The following is a 16,844-nucleotide window of genomic DNA, read 5'->3' as shown; positions in this document are numbered from 1 at the left end:
TAATGATAACTGCACATTTCTTTCCCTCCATCCCTCCCTCTCTCTCTCCCCTGTGGCGCCGAAGTCATACAGAGGCCATCAACCTCTTCTGCGGTGAAGAGCAGTCGAGATGATAAAACAGAGCTCGTTTAATCTCTGCAGCCGCTGAAATAAATATAGCATGAGAGCGATGGGAGAGGGATGGAGAGGCAGGAGGTGTGAGTGTGTGACTGTGTGAGTGTGAGTGTGATCTGCAGGTGTGATTGCGATGCACCAGCAGCTTGAATGTATCGGCGTTCAGGAGGAGCGAGGCGATGAAGATGAAGCGCATTCAGCTCCAGTGTCATTAAATCACGAGCTTTAGTGGAAATATTTTTCATTTCCAGTGATATTTAACTTCCAGGTCCAGGTCGTGAGGTAAATATTATTATCAACACCTCAAATGTCCTTAAAACTACATACAGTAATAACGCTGGAGAAACTGTGATCCACACATTGGCAACCAGACCCACATATGTTAAACATTCTGCTGGGAAGAAGTAGTTGAGACACTTAATTAAGTATTTGGTGGAAATTTTACAATGGACCCAGGTGGTTAAAGGTCCAGTGTGTAATAATTGGAAGGTTTATTGGCAAAATCTGAATATACTACCCATGAATCTATTTGTATGAGTGTATAATAGAAGGAGGAGGAAACAGTAGACATATTGTAAAATGGTTTAGTCACCGTCACTTTGCCGACAGGAGGGGTGAGTGCAAGCGAGCAAGCGAGTGAGCGCTGCAAACTAGAATCTGAACACTAGATATCACGGTTTTACTATGGGCAGAAATATGTGCCACCAGAAACTGGATTTGCATGCATCATTTATATTTGAATGTAAATAGCTAAACTTGAATAATTGCATTAAAAAACTGAATTTGAATCACATAATTCAAATTTGTATTGTTTAATTTGAATCATTGCATTGAAAAACTCACATTCAGTTCTCACAGTTCAAATTCAGTTTTTCAATGCAATGATTCAAATTAAACAATTCAAATTCGAATGATGTGATTCAAATTCAATTTTTTAATGCAATTATTCAAGTTTAGCAATTTAAATTCAAATATAAATGATTTGTTTTACACACTGGACCTTTAAAGCCCGACCCTCACAACATACAATATGTGGACTGGAAAAATAAAGGAAATACGTCAAATGGAACAAATAACACTCTCCCTGAGACTTCAAAAAGACATATTCATTAAAAGGTGAAGCCCTGCCATGGGTATAGACATACTATTACAGTGAGGAGCCCCAATATACATTTTGAACCCGATCTATATTATTAATCTGTCTGTACTGTATTGTACAGTCTATGTTTCCTTTGCTCTGTCAGTTGTTATGTCCCTATAACAGGGATGCAAACAGCTTTTTTCATGACCAATTAGGTGACTTGTGTGAATCATTCAGATCCGAAGAGATTTTGTTTTGAGGGGGGGGGGGGTCTCAGCGTCTCAGCTGGGGTCAGTAAAATGTTTTTCTAACAGGCTGACAGTGACAATCACGTGAAACTGAGGCGAACTCATTCATGGTTTCTGATCATACTGATAACTGCCGACCTCCAATGTTGACGCGCGACGTGCGCGCTCGTTACCCAAAGCGGCGCGTATCCGCGTGCAGTCGGTACGTACATTACTGTGTCAGGCAGGTGTCTCCCACGGAGCTCTGCCCCGTTTCAGAGGTGAAGGAGAGACGTCGCCTCCGCGATGTAGAATGTGTTCAATTAAAGTGAAACTAACACATTATATAGGCTATGTCCATTACACACTTTTAGGCCTTAAAATGTCTTAAATTTGTTGAATTATTGTGTTCAAGTCTTAAATAATTTTAGACAGGTCTTAAATTTTCTTATGCCCACCATGGGCGAGCATTTCACTCGCATTTGCCCCTAAAAAAAAAAGACATGTGTGAACCGGGAAAATCACAAAAAAGAAAGAGCACAACCTGCGATTGGTCCAAAACTACACTGTAAAAAAAATTCCGTAGAATTTACGGTAAAATACTGGCAGCTGTGGTTGCCAGAATTTTACCGTAGAAAATACGGTCACAATGTATTACACATTACGGTATGCTGTTTTGGCAACCGTAAATTTCACAGTAGAGAACTGTTATTTGTTTACGGTAATTTGCTGTAAAAATAACAGTTATAATATAAACCTGTTTACGGTAAATTCTTTTAAAAATAACGAATATACTGTAAACCTAATTACAGTCCATCAGTGAAAAAACACGGTAAAACTGTAAGATATAGTACGGTATTTTATTGCAAAATTCACGGTAAAATACTGGCAGCTGTGGTTGCCAGAATTTCACCGTAAAAAATACGGTACAACACATAATGGAATTACAGTTTGTTGGCGTAGATTTTACAGTCAGAAAATGCAAATGGTAAATTATAAAGGAAATAACCAATTAATGGACAATTCCAGGCGAATTCAACTCGGGGGTGTATTTTCCTATCATTTTAGGTCTAAAAGAATGAATCTGAAGATTTTCAGTTTAATCGCTCCTGTTTTGCGGTAGTTGCGTCTGTCCCCGCATCGCCATGGCAGCAATGAATGGGAGTGGATGTAAGTTCCGCTGTTTAGGCTGTTTCCAGCCCTCAAAGCCGCAATTTTTTTCCACAGACAGCGTAAGATGGAGACTCAAACATGCACCGAGAAGTTTATTTACTTCAAGCAAGCCGACATGTTTGTAAAACTAGATCTAATTCAAAGTCTCCCAGAGTCTTGCGCGAGCCCTAAGTTGCAGTGCTGGTGTATTCAGGTGCAGTTGGAGCTATCGTTTGTGTCATAAACACAGGAATACCAACTCTTGACTTGCTTCAAGTGTACATTTTTTTCCACAGACAGCGTCAGGTGGCTACTCAAACATGCGCCGAGAAGTTTTTTTTACTTGAAGCAAGTAAAGAGTTGATATTCCTGTGTTTATGACACAAACTGTAGCTTTCCTACTGCACCTGAACACACCGAGCACGGCAACTGGGTCTCGCGCGAGACTCCGGGAGACTTTGAATTAGATCTAGTTTTACAAACATGTCGGCTTGCTTGAAGTAAATAAACTTCTCGGTGCATGTTTGAGTAGCCATCTGACGCTGTCTGTGGGAAAAAATTGCGGTTTTGAGGGCTGGAAACAGCCTAAACAGCGGAACTTACATCCACTCCCATTCATTGCTGCCGTGGCGATGCGGGGACAGACGCAACTACTGCAAAACGGGAGCGATTAAACTGAAAATCTTCAGATTCCTTCTTTTAGACCTAAAATGATAGGAAAATACACCCCCGAGTTGAATTCGCCTGGAATTGTCCTTTAAGCCCATTGTAAACCAAAGTACAGACTATAATTGATAAACTTTAAGAACCTCTCTTTGCATATACACATTCTCTGTGAAAAACAGAACTTGTCCAGTATACTCACAAGGCAGTGTTGACATCTTGAAAAGACAGTGTGTGTCCATACATATGAAGAAGGATAGTCCATGATAGAAGAAATAAACATAATGAAAAAAGGAGCCACTTGCCCTGTGTTGATCAACACTAATGAGTCACTGAGTCCAGACTTGGCTGAAGAGGGCTCTTAACATATACATGGTGTTCAAGAAACTGGAACTTAAAGCATCCAGCAGTCACCAGTTCTGCTTGAAGACTCATATATTGTCCATTTGGTGTCCACTGTAGACTGGCATGATCCTCTCTGCAGCCAGAAAACAGAAACAAAGCAAAGGTTAGATTGATGCAGTGCCTGAGCATGGTGCCTACAGAGATAAATTCAGCCTTCTGTTGTTAAACTGAGCTCCAATGAGCTATACATAGAATGAAACCAGCACTCTGGAATATAGTTTTGCAGGTCATCAGGAGTATTTCATTTATTTTATTGTATTAGTGTAAAAGGTAGAAACTGTCACTTTTCAGGACTAAATTATCATCAGTATTTGTTTCACCCTTGTCGAATTGCAGCCTAAATCCTGAATCCTGTCCGTAATACTGATTTTTTTCTACTGTATGTTTGTATGAAGCTGTTGGCACCGTGCATTTGTGGGAGATCGATTGAGTGAAGTTTGAGTTGTGCTTGCATCTACTCATTTGCTACACTGACATAAACCATTGCTTACCTCTAATTAGCCTTGACAAGATTGGTGTTTGAGTCATTGGGTCCAGACTTGACTGAAGACAGGTGGGACAGAGTCTCATACAGACATGGTACAATGTTGAAGAAACTGGATCTTTGGGCAGGTGTTGTCATCATTCCTGCTTGAAAATTCACCAGCAGTCTTCAATCAGGTGTTTACTGTGGACTGGCATGAACCTCTCTGCAACCAGACAAAGAAAGACAACAAAGAAAACATTGTTAATGATAATGATAATTATTATTATATAGCACACTGTTGCAAAGTGCTTCCTGCAGCAACAACAACAACAAACAAAACATTAATAAAAGAAGTTGGAGCAGAAAAAAAAAATGGTGAATGAAGAGTAGGTTTAAAAAATCTAATAGAAAGGCCAACCAATAAATATGATTTCAGGAGGCGCTTAAAACAGTTAACAGATTTAGCAGATCTAATAGATTGAGAGAGATTGAGGGAGAAACTGTGGAGGCTACAGCTGAAAACACACAATCCTTTGGATTTGACATTAAATCAGTGATTTTGATGTTTTTTTTTAAGGATAGTTCCGAGGATTTATCCTTAAGGAACTCCAGATAATAGGGTAGTAGACTGTAGACATAAATGGGAGACATAATTATTGATGTGGCCATGTAAATATTTGACAGGTATGAAGAAACAAAAACATTTAGGCTAATGGCAGCACCAGTTCAGAAGCCTACCAATTTAAATGTACTCACTGAAGCTGAGTGTTGATAACGCTGAAGATGTACTGGCCATGCCACATTCCTGCAAAGTAGGCTGCCTTGCATTCTCCAGCTGCACCATGCTGAGGAGAAGGTAAAATGATTTTGTAGTGTTAAAAATGTGTACAACTAAGGATGGGATGGTTCTATACAAATATATATGTTGAACACAAAATGAACTCATGTAACACTTCAGTAATAATGATAATGGACAGAAGTAGCTACATGGATATCTGAACAAGGCAGTTTTAGGCTGGTGTATTTTCCCTCTTCCACACAAACACAGTAACACATAACTTTACCTTAACAGTAATGATGTTGGCCTCCCTTAGGAACTTCTGCACCTCCATGAGAGCAAGGCTCCTCTTCAGACCGTCTAGCTCCATGTGCTAACGTTAGCTTCCACATACTTTACTCTGATTAGAAAACACAAAAACTCTGGTTACTCTCAGGTCCTGTCTCTCACGCTACAGTCTCATGCTATAGTAGTCAGCGTTATTAGCTTAACGATCCACCGTTAGCGTTAGCATAACGACCGTTTAGCGTTATTAGCATAACAATAGACCATTAGCATAACGGTCGTTAGCGTTAGCCTAGCCATCGTTAGCGTTAGCCTAGCTCATGTGCTAAACGGCCAAAGTAACACAAACCATGCTCATTTTTAAATACTTACAGTTCATCTGTAGCTTTTCCACGGACAGTTGGTATCGATCCAACCTGAGAAAGTCCAGTCCGATCCACCGACACTCGTTGCTGAAGCAGTCAGACTTTTTTGCAGACTGAAGCTGGGGCATTTCCATCAAAAATAAAATTAATCCACTTTACTTATGTCGTCTTTGGCTGACAACAGAGCAGCTTGGTTGTAACCAGGTTGTAACGGCGCTCCGGCCAAAAATAACGGATCTTGGTGGCGCGCAGCAAACCAACCGTTGACCCAACAAATGGGTTAACGTTACTATGGTTACTGCTGGGTCACCTGTGGGTCACCCAAGCCAGAGCTGACTCAAGCTTCTTCTTTTTTTCCTTTTTTTTTTATTTTATTTTTTTTACTGTGTGTAGGTATGTTATGGAGACTACATGTTTGTACAATAGAGATGTTTGTATTTTAAAAAATATATATTTATGTCTAAACTCCATGTTTGCACATTTATTCTGAAATATATGTTACATATAGGCTATTACATGTTATTTTGACTTAGTATCTTAATCTTATCTTAATTCTGTTTTGACAACATGTAGTTTTTCTATTGCATTAAGTGCTTCACATCGACCCGAACAATGCCCACGTGACCACAGCCTGTCCTGATACCATACTTTTTAACATTCTACTTTCTATAGAAATGATGGTATGATTTAATGGTTGTGTACCGTAAATTTAAACGTAAACACCAGCAAAATCTGTAATTCAGACAGAATGATACCGTCAATTTTACGGTAATTACACGCTTGTGACATTATGGTATTTTACCGTGAATTTTGCGAACTTTTTACAACATTCACAGTAAAATTCCATATTTTCTACTTAGTAAGACCGTAAAATTTAAAGTTATTTACCGTATCTTGATTTACGGTAATTCAGTGTATTTACTACAGTGATATACTATTTTTGATTTTACGGTATTTTACTGTTGCTATTTGACAGTTTTTTACCGTAATTTCTACGGACATTTCTTACAGTGTACAAATCCCACAATTCTCTGGCCTCAACAATAACAGTAGTTAGTGTAAGTAAGAGAGAGTGGAGCTGTAGGTGAAAAGAGGAAACAACGCACGTCTGGTCCTGTTTTATGTTGTTCGTTCACACCGTCACCGTTTATTCGTTACGTCCGCGGTGTAAAAGGCCGTGACGCAAAGACGCGATTAGGCGCGAGACGCGGTATACGCGACTTTTTTTTTTTTGCGACGCAATACACGCGATTCTTTTATGGCGACGGGACCCTCGCGTCTTCGTCTATTTCATCGTGTTTGGTGGGAAGACCCACAGGGGCTTCCCACACAAACACGAGGAACGCTTTTTTTTCGCGCGAGCTTTTACGCGCAACCAAACGCGAGATACGCGAGAAATGCGATTTATCGCTCGTTTTCACTCGTTTCAAAAAAAATTCACGAGCCCGCCAACAACTTTTTTTTTTTTTTCAAAGGAGGTTCAACTGGACTTAGTTATTTGTCTAGGAAGACGTTTCACCTCTCATCCATGAGGCTTCATCAGTTCATGTAGCATCTGACCAGGCTGGGACTGGTCCAACTATCTGGTGTGGAGACTCAGTATAAGTCCAGTTGCTTTCGATTTAACCTCCTTTGAAATACTATGACCTGGACAAATGAGAATATGCACAGGCCTACAACAACATTTCTGCTCTCACCAACCATGGTTGAGGTCACAACGCTGCGCTGTAGCTGCTCTGGAAGTCCGAGACACTGAGGCCAAACGCCGCCGTCGCTTCTGATCCATGACGGCGAGTTCCGGGCTGATGAGCTACAGAGACTTTAGAGTCAAACAGGAGCAGTGCGTCGCTGTGTCGGACTGTTTGTTTGGATTTAATGAAGAAGCTGCACAGAGTCAGGTGAGCAGAAGCAGTGAGCTTTTTTTTTAGAGGATTTTTTTTTTACCAAGAATGCGCCCAAAAAAATCATGATCCAGGGGCCAAAATTCGAAACAAATATATATTTTTTAAATCATAGGCTAATTCTCATTATTCTCCTGATGTCGGTTTAATGTAAACAGATTGCGCTGATATGCGTCATGTGACAGCGGGGCAGTGCTGCAGCTGCTGTGCTGTGATGGACCTGATCAGACTGGTGGTGGTCCACAGTCAATCAGTCCCAGATCCTCCACCGTCAGCAGATCCCCCGAAAGCCCCCGCAAATAATACATCGACAAGAAGTTAAGTGGCAAATTGCACCTTTTCGTCGGTTTATTATTTGCGGATTATTTTTTTTATAGCCTATATAACGTCACTGCAACATGCGGCTCTCAGTGCTTGTCGGTGTTGTGTCTATAAATTGTGAAATAACTTTTCCTCGATAGAAATATGAGACGTGGTCGACAGGTTTCATTCATCCATGTTTTGGCAGACAATACAAATAACCAATGATAATGAGATTTCCACCGCGCCGAACCAATCATGTGGCTGGAATAGAGCCAGTCAACAGTAACATGTGCATTTGTTTGGGTTGCTGCAGATGTGCACATCAGCTGACACCGCCGGTAAAAGAGAGAGAGAGAGAGAGAATGAGTGTTGTCTCGAAAAAAAACAGTAAAGGATAACTTGGACAAGTGACTGACAAGACGCGTGGTGCGCAATGGGGACACCAGGCAGCTGGAGCGGACCGCGGTCACGGTGCGGCCGCTCTGCTGCTCACCTCAGTGTGTGCGACAACTCATTCATGGTTGTCTCTGATTACACTGGTAACATCCTTCCTATTCACCTCCAATGTAGACGCGACGTGCGCGCTCGTTACCCAAAGCGGCGCGTATCCGCGTGCATTCGGTGCGACGGCGCCGCCGTTTCCCCCCCGTGCATGTCCGTTGCTGTGTCAGGCAGGTGTCTCCCACGGAGCTCTGCCCCGTTTCTACGGTGAAGGAGAGACGTCGCCTCCGCGATGTAGAATGTGTTCAATTAAAGTGAAACTAACACATTATATAGGCCTATGTCCATTACACACTGAATGGGATGTTAAATCCCATGTCTTTATTTCTTCTGTTTATTTTAATAGTATATGACTAACAATCAGTGAAGACCTAAAAATCAGTATCTCCAAAATTGAAATATTGCAATGGTTTTTATTTTTTTAAAGCATTTTTAATCTAGAAATGTTGGCCTTCTGAAAACTGTCCATCTATATGCACTCAATACTTGGTTGGGGTTGAACTACTGGAAATTGACTTTTCTGTGATATTGTTAATGGTGAGGCCCCCCCATCCCCCCCCCCCCCGCCCGCCAGCCCGCCCGCCAGACAATTCCTCTCTTTTTTGGTCCTGACCCGTTTGCATCGCTGCTATAAGCACCACATTGTATTGAAAATTTGAAGAAACAGCAGATAATATCATGAATGTGATTCCATATGTATGATTTTGAAAAAAAACTGAAATAAAACTTAAGTTAAAACAACAGCAACTATATAATAAACCGCAGTATGTTCATGTTAATGTTAATAAGCTCATTATAGACTATAAATATCCCTGCTCCCATCTGTTTTTCCTCCCTCCCTCCCACAGCCTCTCCCAGTACAGCGACGAGAACATGATGGATGCCGGGAACTTGGCCATCGTGTTCGGCCCCACCCTGCTGCCCACGCCGGACACCCTGGACCAGGTGGCCTGTCAGGCGCACGTCAACGAGGTCGTCAAGACCGTCATCCTGCACCATGACAACATCTTCCCCGACACCAAGGACCTGCCCGGACCGGTTTACGAGAAGTGCATGACGGGAGACCAGTACTGGTGAGAAACCACCAAGAATATTTATAAATATAAAGTTCAAGCTCTTCATGTTTGTGTATTTTCAGACAGTAGCTACGTCATTAAATGTGCTTTTTGTTCTGTTCAGATTTTAAGACGGTTTTTCTAAGAATATTCCCCGAAAATTCATTTTTTATCAATGAACCCTTTTGACTCAGTTGTGTTCAGTGTGTAAATCCAATTACATGATATCGATGCAGTGTGATTTATACATTCCAGGGATCTCCTTATCTCAGATTAACGTCCCACATATTTGCGCAATTAATCTGTTTATATAAATCTGACAAAAAAAGAGACGATTCAGAATTCGTCACAGATTTATCACGGTATTTAGTTTTCCCCAGAATCACAGTGAAAGTGATCATAGATAATTTGGCATCATTTAAAATGCAAGTTTACTGAAGTGTTAAAAAAAAAAAAAAATTATTTTCCTCTGTGAGGTTTAATTGCCTGTATTTTGTACACTACTGTATTGCTAGCTCTATGTTTTGCGTTGTCCTTGTCACACCCGCTTTGCAAAGAAGTTAAAAGGTTGCATGAGAAATAACGTCTAACAATGACAAGTTCTGTGCTTTAAGGTGAAAGTTAAAACATCTGATAAAGCTCAAATAACAGCAGCACCGGTAAACACATCACATAATGTCCTGGCTAGTATGAAGTAAAAAGTGATTTAAAGTGACTTCTTGATTATAAATGTGTGTCTGATCATTTTAAGTGATGCATTTATAGCTGATGATGTTTTTTTTAAAGAATAAATATGTAAAAAGTCTAAAGTTATGGCTAAATCCAGTAGAGCCGCAACAATTAATCGATTCATCGAACAATAATTGATTGTTTAATACATCGGTTTTAGTCGTTTTTTAAGAAAAAAAAGTCCAGACTCTCTGATTTCAGCTCCTTAAATGTGAATATTTCTGGGGTTTTTTGTTCCTTTATGACAATAAACTGAGTCTCTCTTTGGTTTGTGGACAAAACGAGACATTTGAGGACGTCATATCGTGGTTTGGGAAACACAGATTGACATTTTTCAACATTTTTTAACATTTTATAGACCAAACAACTAATCAATTAATCGTTTACAGCATCTACAGATTAATTGATAATGAAAATTATCGTTAGTTGCAGCCCTAAAATCCAGTATAGATTGTATAGAAATAATTCAGCGTGATTTGTACTTTCCTGTGATGTCATTAATTGTGATGAATCGTGGCATCAAATAATCAAAAGACGATCATGATTCTGAACTCGGCTCAGATTTTTACGTTTTCTTCATAAATCACAGTTGTCTGGCTTCGCCGCAAACAGGAAGTGGTAATAGATAATTTGGGATAACTGGCAGCCAATCAGAGACAGGTTTGCTGCTGCTGCTGCTGCTGCTGCTTCTCCATCGTCAACTGAACTCAACTGAAGCTCAATAATTGTTGCATCAACGTATCTCAGACTCTGATTAGCAGCTTCGTCTCCCCCCCGTTCTCACCTCCTCCTCCTCCTCCTCCTCCTCCTCCTCCGCCCCCCTTTGTTCCCACACTGAATGAATGAATCTCTTCTCCTCTTCCTCCTCCTCCTCTTCCTCCTCCTCCTCCTCCTCCTCCTCTGTGCAGTGAGAGTCCGTTCAGCGAGCCCGGAGCGTTGGAGGAGGCCGAGCCCGACGCCGGCACCGAGACCCAGACCAGCGACGAGGGTAGGCATGACCTCTGACCTTTACACACACACACACACACACACACACACACACACACACACACACACAGGTGGGTTTGCATTGAAAAACTCTGTTCAATTTACTGTGACGGATGTCTGTCACAGTAAATAGAAATTGAATTTTGAGAACTGAAGGTGAAAACATATCGAGTTTTTCAATGCAATGATTCAAATTAAACAACACAAATTCGAATTGTATGTGCAATTATACAAATGAACCGAGACCCAAAACCAGCGACGAGGGTAAATCTGACCTCTGACCTTTACACATACACACACACACACACACACATCGCCCACACCCCACATCCCATCCCGCTGTCTCCTCCTCCTCCTCCTCCTCCTCTTCTCTCCTGGTGGAGATGAGAGGAGAGGAGAGGTTGCTACGGCAACAGCAGCCATGGAGACACACACTATCCCTCTCTCCTCTCTCTCTCTCTGCCTCCATGTGAATGAGCAGAAGCGACTTCATGAACGCTCTCCTCTGCTCTGATTGGTCGAGCCGTGGGAGGAACAAAGCCTCAGAGAGTCGACGGTTGATTGACAGGTTCAGGTTCACCTCTATTCTCACGTCTCTTATCTCTCCCCCTCTCTTTTATCTCTCTTTCTCTCTCTCTTATCTCTCAGAGGGCGAGGCCGTGGAGGCGGTGGCGAGGTTCGACTACGTGGGCCGGTCGGGCCGCGAGCTCTCCTTCAAGAAGGGGGCGTCGCTGCAGCTGTTCCAGCGGGCGTCACATGACTGGTGGGAGGGGCGGCTCAACGGGAACCGCGGCCTCGTGCCTCACCAGTACATCGTGGTGAAGGACAGGTGAGAGTGGCGCTCGATATCACAGCCGGATTCATGGTTTTAAAGCTGCAACTTATGATTTACGTGATTGATTATGTTCCTAATGAGGTGTTTGGTTTGTAAAATGTAAGAAAATAGAGGGAAATTCAAAGAGTTGTTGGTTTCAAGTGTTTACACGTCAGAAGATATGAAGGAAGTTTGGTGTTTTTGTTTATAAAAACACCTGAAACTGACTGAAATATTCCAATTAATCGACTAATTGTTGCAGCTTTTTTGGTTAATTATTGTTGTTTATTGAATTATAAGAGATAAATATATGCAAAATAAAATGATAAAATGAAAATAGCTAAAATTATGATTTCTTCAATTATAATATATCAAATTATCATCAATAACGCCAAAGATTTTCAAGTGATAAACAGAAAATAAAGTTTTTCTATTCAATTAAATTCTATTCTATTCTAATAAAATACAATTATGATGAAGACAAAGTCATATAATTATATTTTTTATAGTATAACAAAATATATTTAAATAGAAAATAAATAAAACCAAACAAAAAAGTGAGTTAGTTCACAGTGGAGTTTTCTCCATGTTAATAAAACGCTGTTGTTGTTTCTGTTTAACAATATAAGTAATTTAAAAAGCAGAGAAATTCTCTTTATATGACTTTTTATCACTGCAGACAGGTGGTTAATTAATTGATTAAATTAATTAACAGCATTAACAACGTCTTTGTTACAGTTATATTATATAAAATGATCTTATTCATCATGTTCAGGTCAGTGTGGAGCTGCTGCCTCCTGTTGATGAACGCACTCACTGACCTCTGAGGTTATTGATCGGTTGATTGATGATTGATCTGTGTGTGTGTGTGTGTGTGTGTGTGTGTGTGTGTGTGTGTGTGTCTGTGTGTGTGTGTGTGTGTGTGTGTGTGTGTGTGTGTGTGTGTGTGTGTGTGTGTGTGTGTGCGCGTGTGTGTGTTCCCTCAGGGCCGACGTCATGTCCGACACCATGAGCCAGAAGGCCGACAGCGACGGCGGCAGCAGCAGCACTGACGACAAGCGGTCCCGGAGCGAGCTGAGCTCCCCGACCGACATCAGACCTCCAGAGACCTACAACAGGTCCGTGATGTAAGACTCCGTCGCCATGACGACCCGACGCCGCATCCATCCCTTTTAGACGGCGGAGGATGCTACAGATCCTTCGCCCTCTAAAAATACCTGAGAATCCATCAGCGTGTTGCTGCTCATGTACCAGCACAGACTGTTCCTGCAGTCACACCAGATCTATACTAATTATACTGTATATATTATAATTATTGATACTTTATTATTGGTAAAATGATCTTAAGGGGAGACACCCCAGGTGAATAGGGTAAAAAAATTAAATAACAGATATCACCACGAAACTTCCCAAGTTTATCACTGACATTAAGACGTTTGTCAAATTTTATGTTTAAATATGTAAATGAGGCAATATCTGATGAAATATGCGCTAATTTACATACATTTCCAGACCCGAAATCTGAAAAATGGACAAAGCCACTTTCAAAATTCTTGTTTCATTTTGTTGACATATTAGTCAGAAGTTTTTACAGAGGAGATTTTGGATATCTCTTTTTATTACTTTGTAAATGAGAAAATACTGTCATCAGCCCTAAAAAAATCTAATTTTTAGGAATAAAATGTTGCATAAATCAGGCTCTGAATGATATATCAACAATCCCCTCTGTAAAAACCTTCAGAATATAGAAAGGGATCAAACTGGAAGGTTTGGTGTCTCTAAGTGCTGCTGAAGTTGAGATTTCGGGTTCAGAGTCTGAGGAAAAACTCATTGAGAAAACGGCCTTTAAAGACTTGTACTGTAAAATTCCATAGATTGTTAATGTAAATCATTCTTTTACGATTGGTTGCGGATACGGAGGAGGTGACAATTTTTGAAGCCATCATTGTTGACTCACCCTCATGCTGATGAATAGTTATAGTTAGGAGTCGTTTTTTATTCCTCAAAGTGCATCTGGAGACCTGGGAGGCCGGTTCGTAGTCCAACGAAAAATTAGAGTCAATAGTGGCCTGACACAAAAACGTCCATAAAACTACACAAAAACCGTTTAATATTCCTCCACACTGCAATCCAAGTGTCCTGAAGGGAGATAGTCCAGAGTTTACTCCAAACAACATAATTTAGGACATTCTTACAGCCTAAACAGTCCTGTATTGAATTAAGCGCACGTGCATCGTGCCGGACACAAAAAGGTCCATAAAACTACACAAAAACCTTGAAATATTCCTCTGTACTGCTCGTCCGCTGCAATCCAAGTGTCCTGAAGGGAGATAGTCCAGTGTTTACTGGAAACGACATCATTTAGGACATTTTTCACGCACGTGAACGTGAGAGCGCACCCCGGGCAAATTCAATCCAGGACTGTTTAGGCTGTAAAAATGTCCTAAATGACGTTGATTCCAGTAAACTCTGGACTATGTCCCTTCAGGACACTTGGATTGCAGTGGACGAGCAGTGTGGAGGAATATTAAACGTTTTTTGTGTAGTTTTATGGATGTTTTTGTGTCGGGCCCTATTAACTCTCATATAAAGTTTTCATTGGACTGAATTTCATTTTTTGGTGAACTATTCCTTTAAAGTATCAAAACTAAAACTTTTTATTTCACGTATCAGCTTCTTTGTGCTTCAGCAGCTCGTTCCTGTTGCAGTTGACCGTGTTTTCCTCCTCCAGTCACAGGAGGAAGCGGACCGACGGTCTGTTCCGCCGCCCGCTCGGCCGCTCCAACGATAACCACGGCAACGGCGGCGTGATGGAGAGAAGCTCGCCGCCGGTGACGGGCCACTTCAGCCCCCGGGAGCTGCTGCTGGGCCGAGGCCAGGGCCTGACCCCGCCCCTCGACAGCCCCGAGCGCCGCCGCCGCTCCGCCGCCGCCGTCACCATGACGGTGAGCCGACACGACTCGCTGCGGCGGCCCGAGGACACGCCCATCCGCCGCTCCAGCAGCGGCCAGCACGGCTTCGGTGACTCGCATCGATCCAGAGCGCTGGACCCCGACACACTGGCACAGGTACACACACACACACACACACACACACACACATGAATGAATGTACCGTAAATTCTCAATTAGAACAATTTCTTCAAAATTAAAGGGATAGTTCAACATTTTGGCAAATATCCTATCGCCATAATCCCTATAGTTGTAGCTGTAGGTGCATTACCTTTAATCATCGGTGCATGTTGTTTTGAGATCGGCGGGGCAGAGACGTGAGCTGCTCAGTGAACACAATGGAGGTGAACGGTCCAGGTCCCCCCTGTCCCTCATCAAACTCATCAAATACACAATCCAACAACTCCAAAACGCTCTGGTGGACAAGTTGTGACCTGCACATTCACCACGCTATGAAATAACCATGTAATATTACAAGACAGAGTTGTTTTAGAGGCAAATGCAGCCGGAACTACATTCCAGACAGGTCACAAAATCGCAAGTAGTTCAGAGCATTCGTAATGTTACATAATTACACATGATTATTTCAAACAACATGCACCGATAATTAAAGGTAATGAACCTACTGCTATGACTATAGGGATTATTGTGATAGGAGAATTTGCCAAAAATGTTGAACTATCCCTTTAATCGTCTAAATGAATGCTGCTCTGGATCCGACTCGTTCCTTCTATTCTTACTCTTTTAAACAGTAACAACAGAATGATTTAAGAGGGTTTTCCATCTTTGCTGAGCATAAGGCAGATCAGACTACGCGCAGATGTAACTCACAGGCGGCCATATTGGGTCAGGCAATTCGCTCTGACTCTGGCTGCAGTAGATGTGATCCAGTCATCTGCACTAAAAAAAAATTATTCATAACTCTGTGAAATTTTGTCAGTATGTAGATATTACTTTAACGATTTGCATGATGTTACTATAACATTACTTTCATAGAAAAGTACATGGTTAGAATTATTTGTAACACATTTCCGACGTTCATAACAAACCAAAACTGAGCAATCTGAGGCACGTAATAAATAATAATAACGTAATAAAAATCCTTTATTTAAACAGGGATAGACCAACGCGTATCAACACTTACACTGTCTTCTTCTTCATCGCCCTGAAGAAGACAATGTAAGTGTCGAAACGCGTTGGTCTATCCCTGTTTAAATAAAGGATTTTTATTACGTTATTCAGAGTGCCTCAAACTGCCTTTTTGGTTTCAGCCAGCTCCCTTTTTCTTACATATCTTTTTTGGTCTTGATGAGCACCTGATGTTTTACCCACACTTTTTTACATCCCTCCTTGGACCCAGATTGCAGCACTCCCTATTGCTTTGTCTCTCAAAAACTGAGCAAGTTCTGGTTATTATAGTAGAACATGCACCACAGGCTTACAGTACAGTAGTGCTCTGAGGGAGAGAGTTGACTGAGCCAAGATGGCGGCCGTGTGGCGACTCAGTTTCATAGTCTTCTTATTAGGGGTGGGCGATATGACAAAAATATCATATCACGATTTTTTTTAAATGAAGTCACGATTTCGATTTCATCACGATCTTAAATCGAAAAAAGGAAAAATAGACAATTTAGGCCAAAGAACCTTTCTGAATAGATTTTAATCTAAATAGTTGCAGTTTTGCCAACATATGCAAACAACGTAAACATAGTAAAAGGTAAACAACAACACTCTGATAAAGTGGACTCTTGAAACATAAAAGGTAGCTTTCAATAAACATGAAAGTAAAATATCAATGAAGACATGACTGTTTGTTTTATTCAACACAGTCATTTTAACAGGATCGTAAGTGTATCAAAACACTAAATAGCTGATTGAAAAGGGTCAAATAAAGTAACTGTTGTTATCTCTTTTAGCAAACTTTGCAAATGTCCTTTGTTTGCGCTTTGCAGCATAGAACTGCAATTTATAGAATGTGCCCCAGACGATCCTACGATCTCTGCACTTTGGCAGATCGTCTACACGCTCTAATCCTTCACGATCTAATATCGCCATATCGCCCAGCCC

The 16,844-nt window shown here is 41.2% G+C and overlaps 1 protein-coding gene and 1 long non-coding RNA gene across 2 annotated transcripts in view; one reads left to right on the top strand and one right to left on the bottom strand.

Moving 5' to 3' along the window:
* Positions 1-16,844, top strand: part of srgap1b (SLIT-ROBO Rho GTPase activating protein 1b) — a gene marked incomplete at both ends in the record, with an annotated part of 53,167 nt that overhangs the window by 35,856 nt on the left and 467 nt on the right. The window contains 5 exons of the mRNA XM_083999578.1: positions 9,090-9,314; positions 10,934-11,013; positions 11,661-11,841; positions 12,813-12,944; positions 14,558-14,894. Coding sequence (XP_083855704.1) covers positions 9,090-9,314; positions 10,934-11,013; positions 11,661-11,841; positions 12,813-12,944; positions 14,558-14,894 — 955 coding nt within the window. The remainder of the gene's footprint in view (positions 1-9,089; positions 9,315-10,933; positions 11,014-11,660; positions 11,842-12,812; positions 12,945-14,557; positions 14,895-16,844) is intronic.
* Positions 4,250-5,241, bottom strand: LOC311006700. Its single transcript, XR_014596390.1, has 3 exons — positions 5,173-5,241; positions 4,865-4,953; positions 4,250-4,331 (listed from the first exon to the last, which is right to left on the bottom strand). It is a non-coding gene; the product is annotated as an uncharacterized lncRNA (long non-coding RNA).

This window comes from Trachurus trachurus (genome assembly GCF_905171665.1).
Source record: "Trachurus trachurus genome assembly, chromosome: 23".
Lineage (NCBI taxonomy): Eukaryota > Metazoa > Chordata > Actinopteri > Carangiformes > Carangidae > Trachurus > Trachurus trachurus.
Note: the sequence above shows the minus strand (reverse complement) of the source record. Positions and strands in the feature narration are given on the sequence as shown.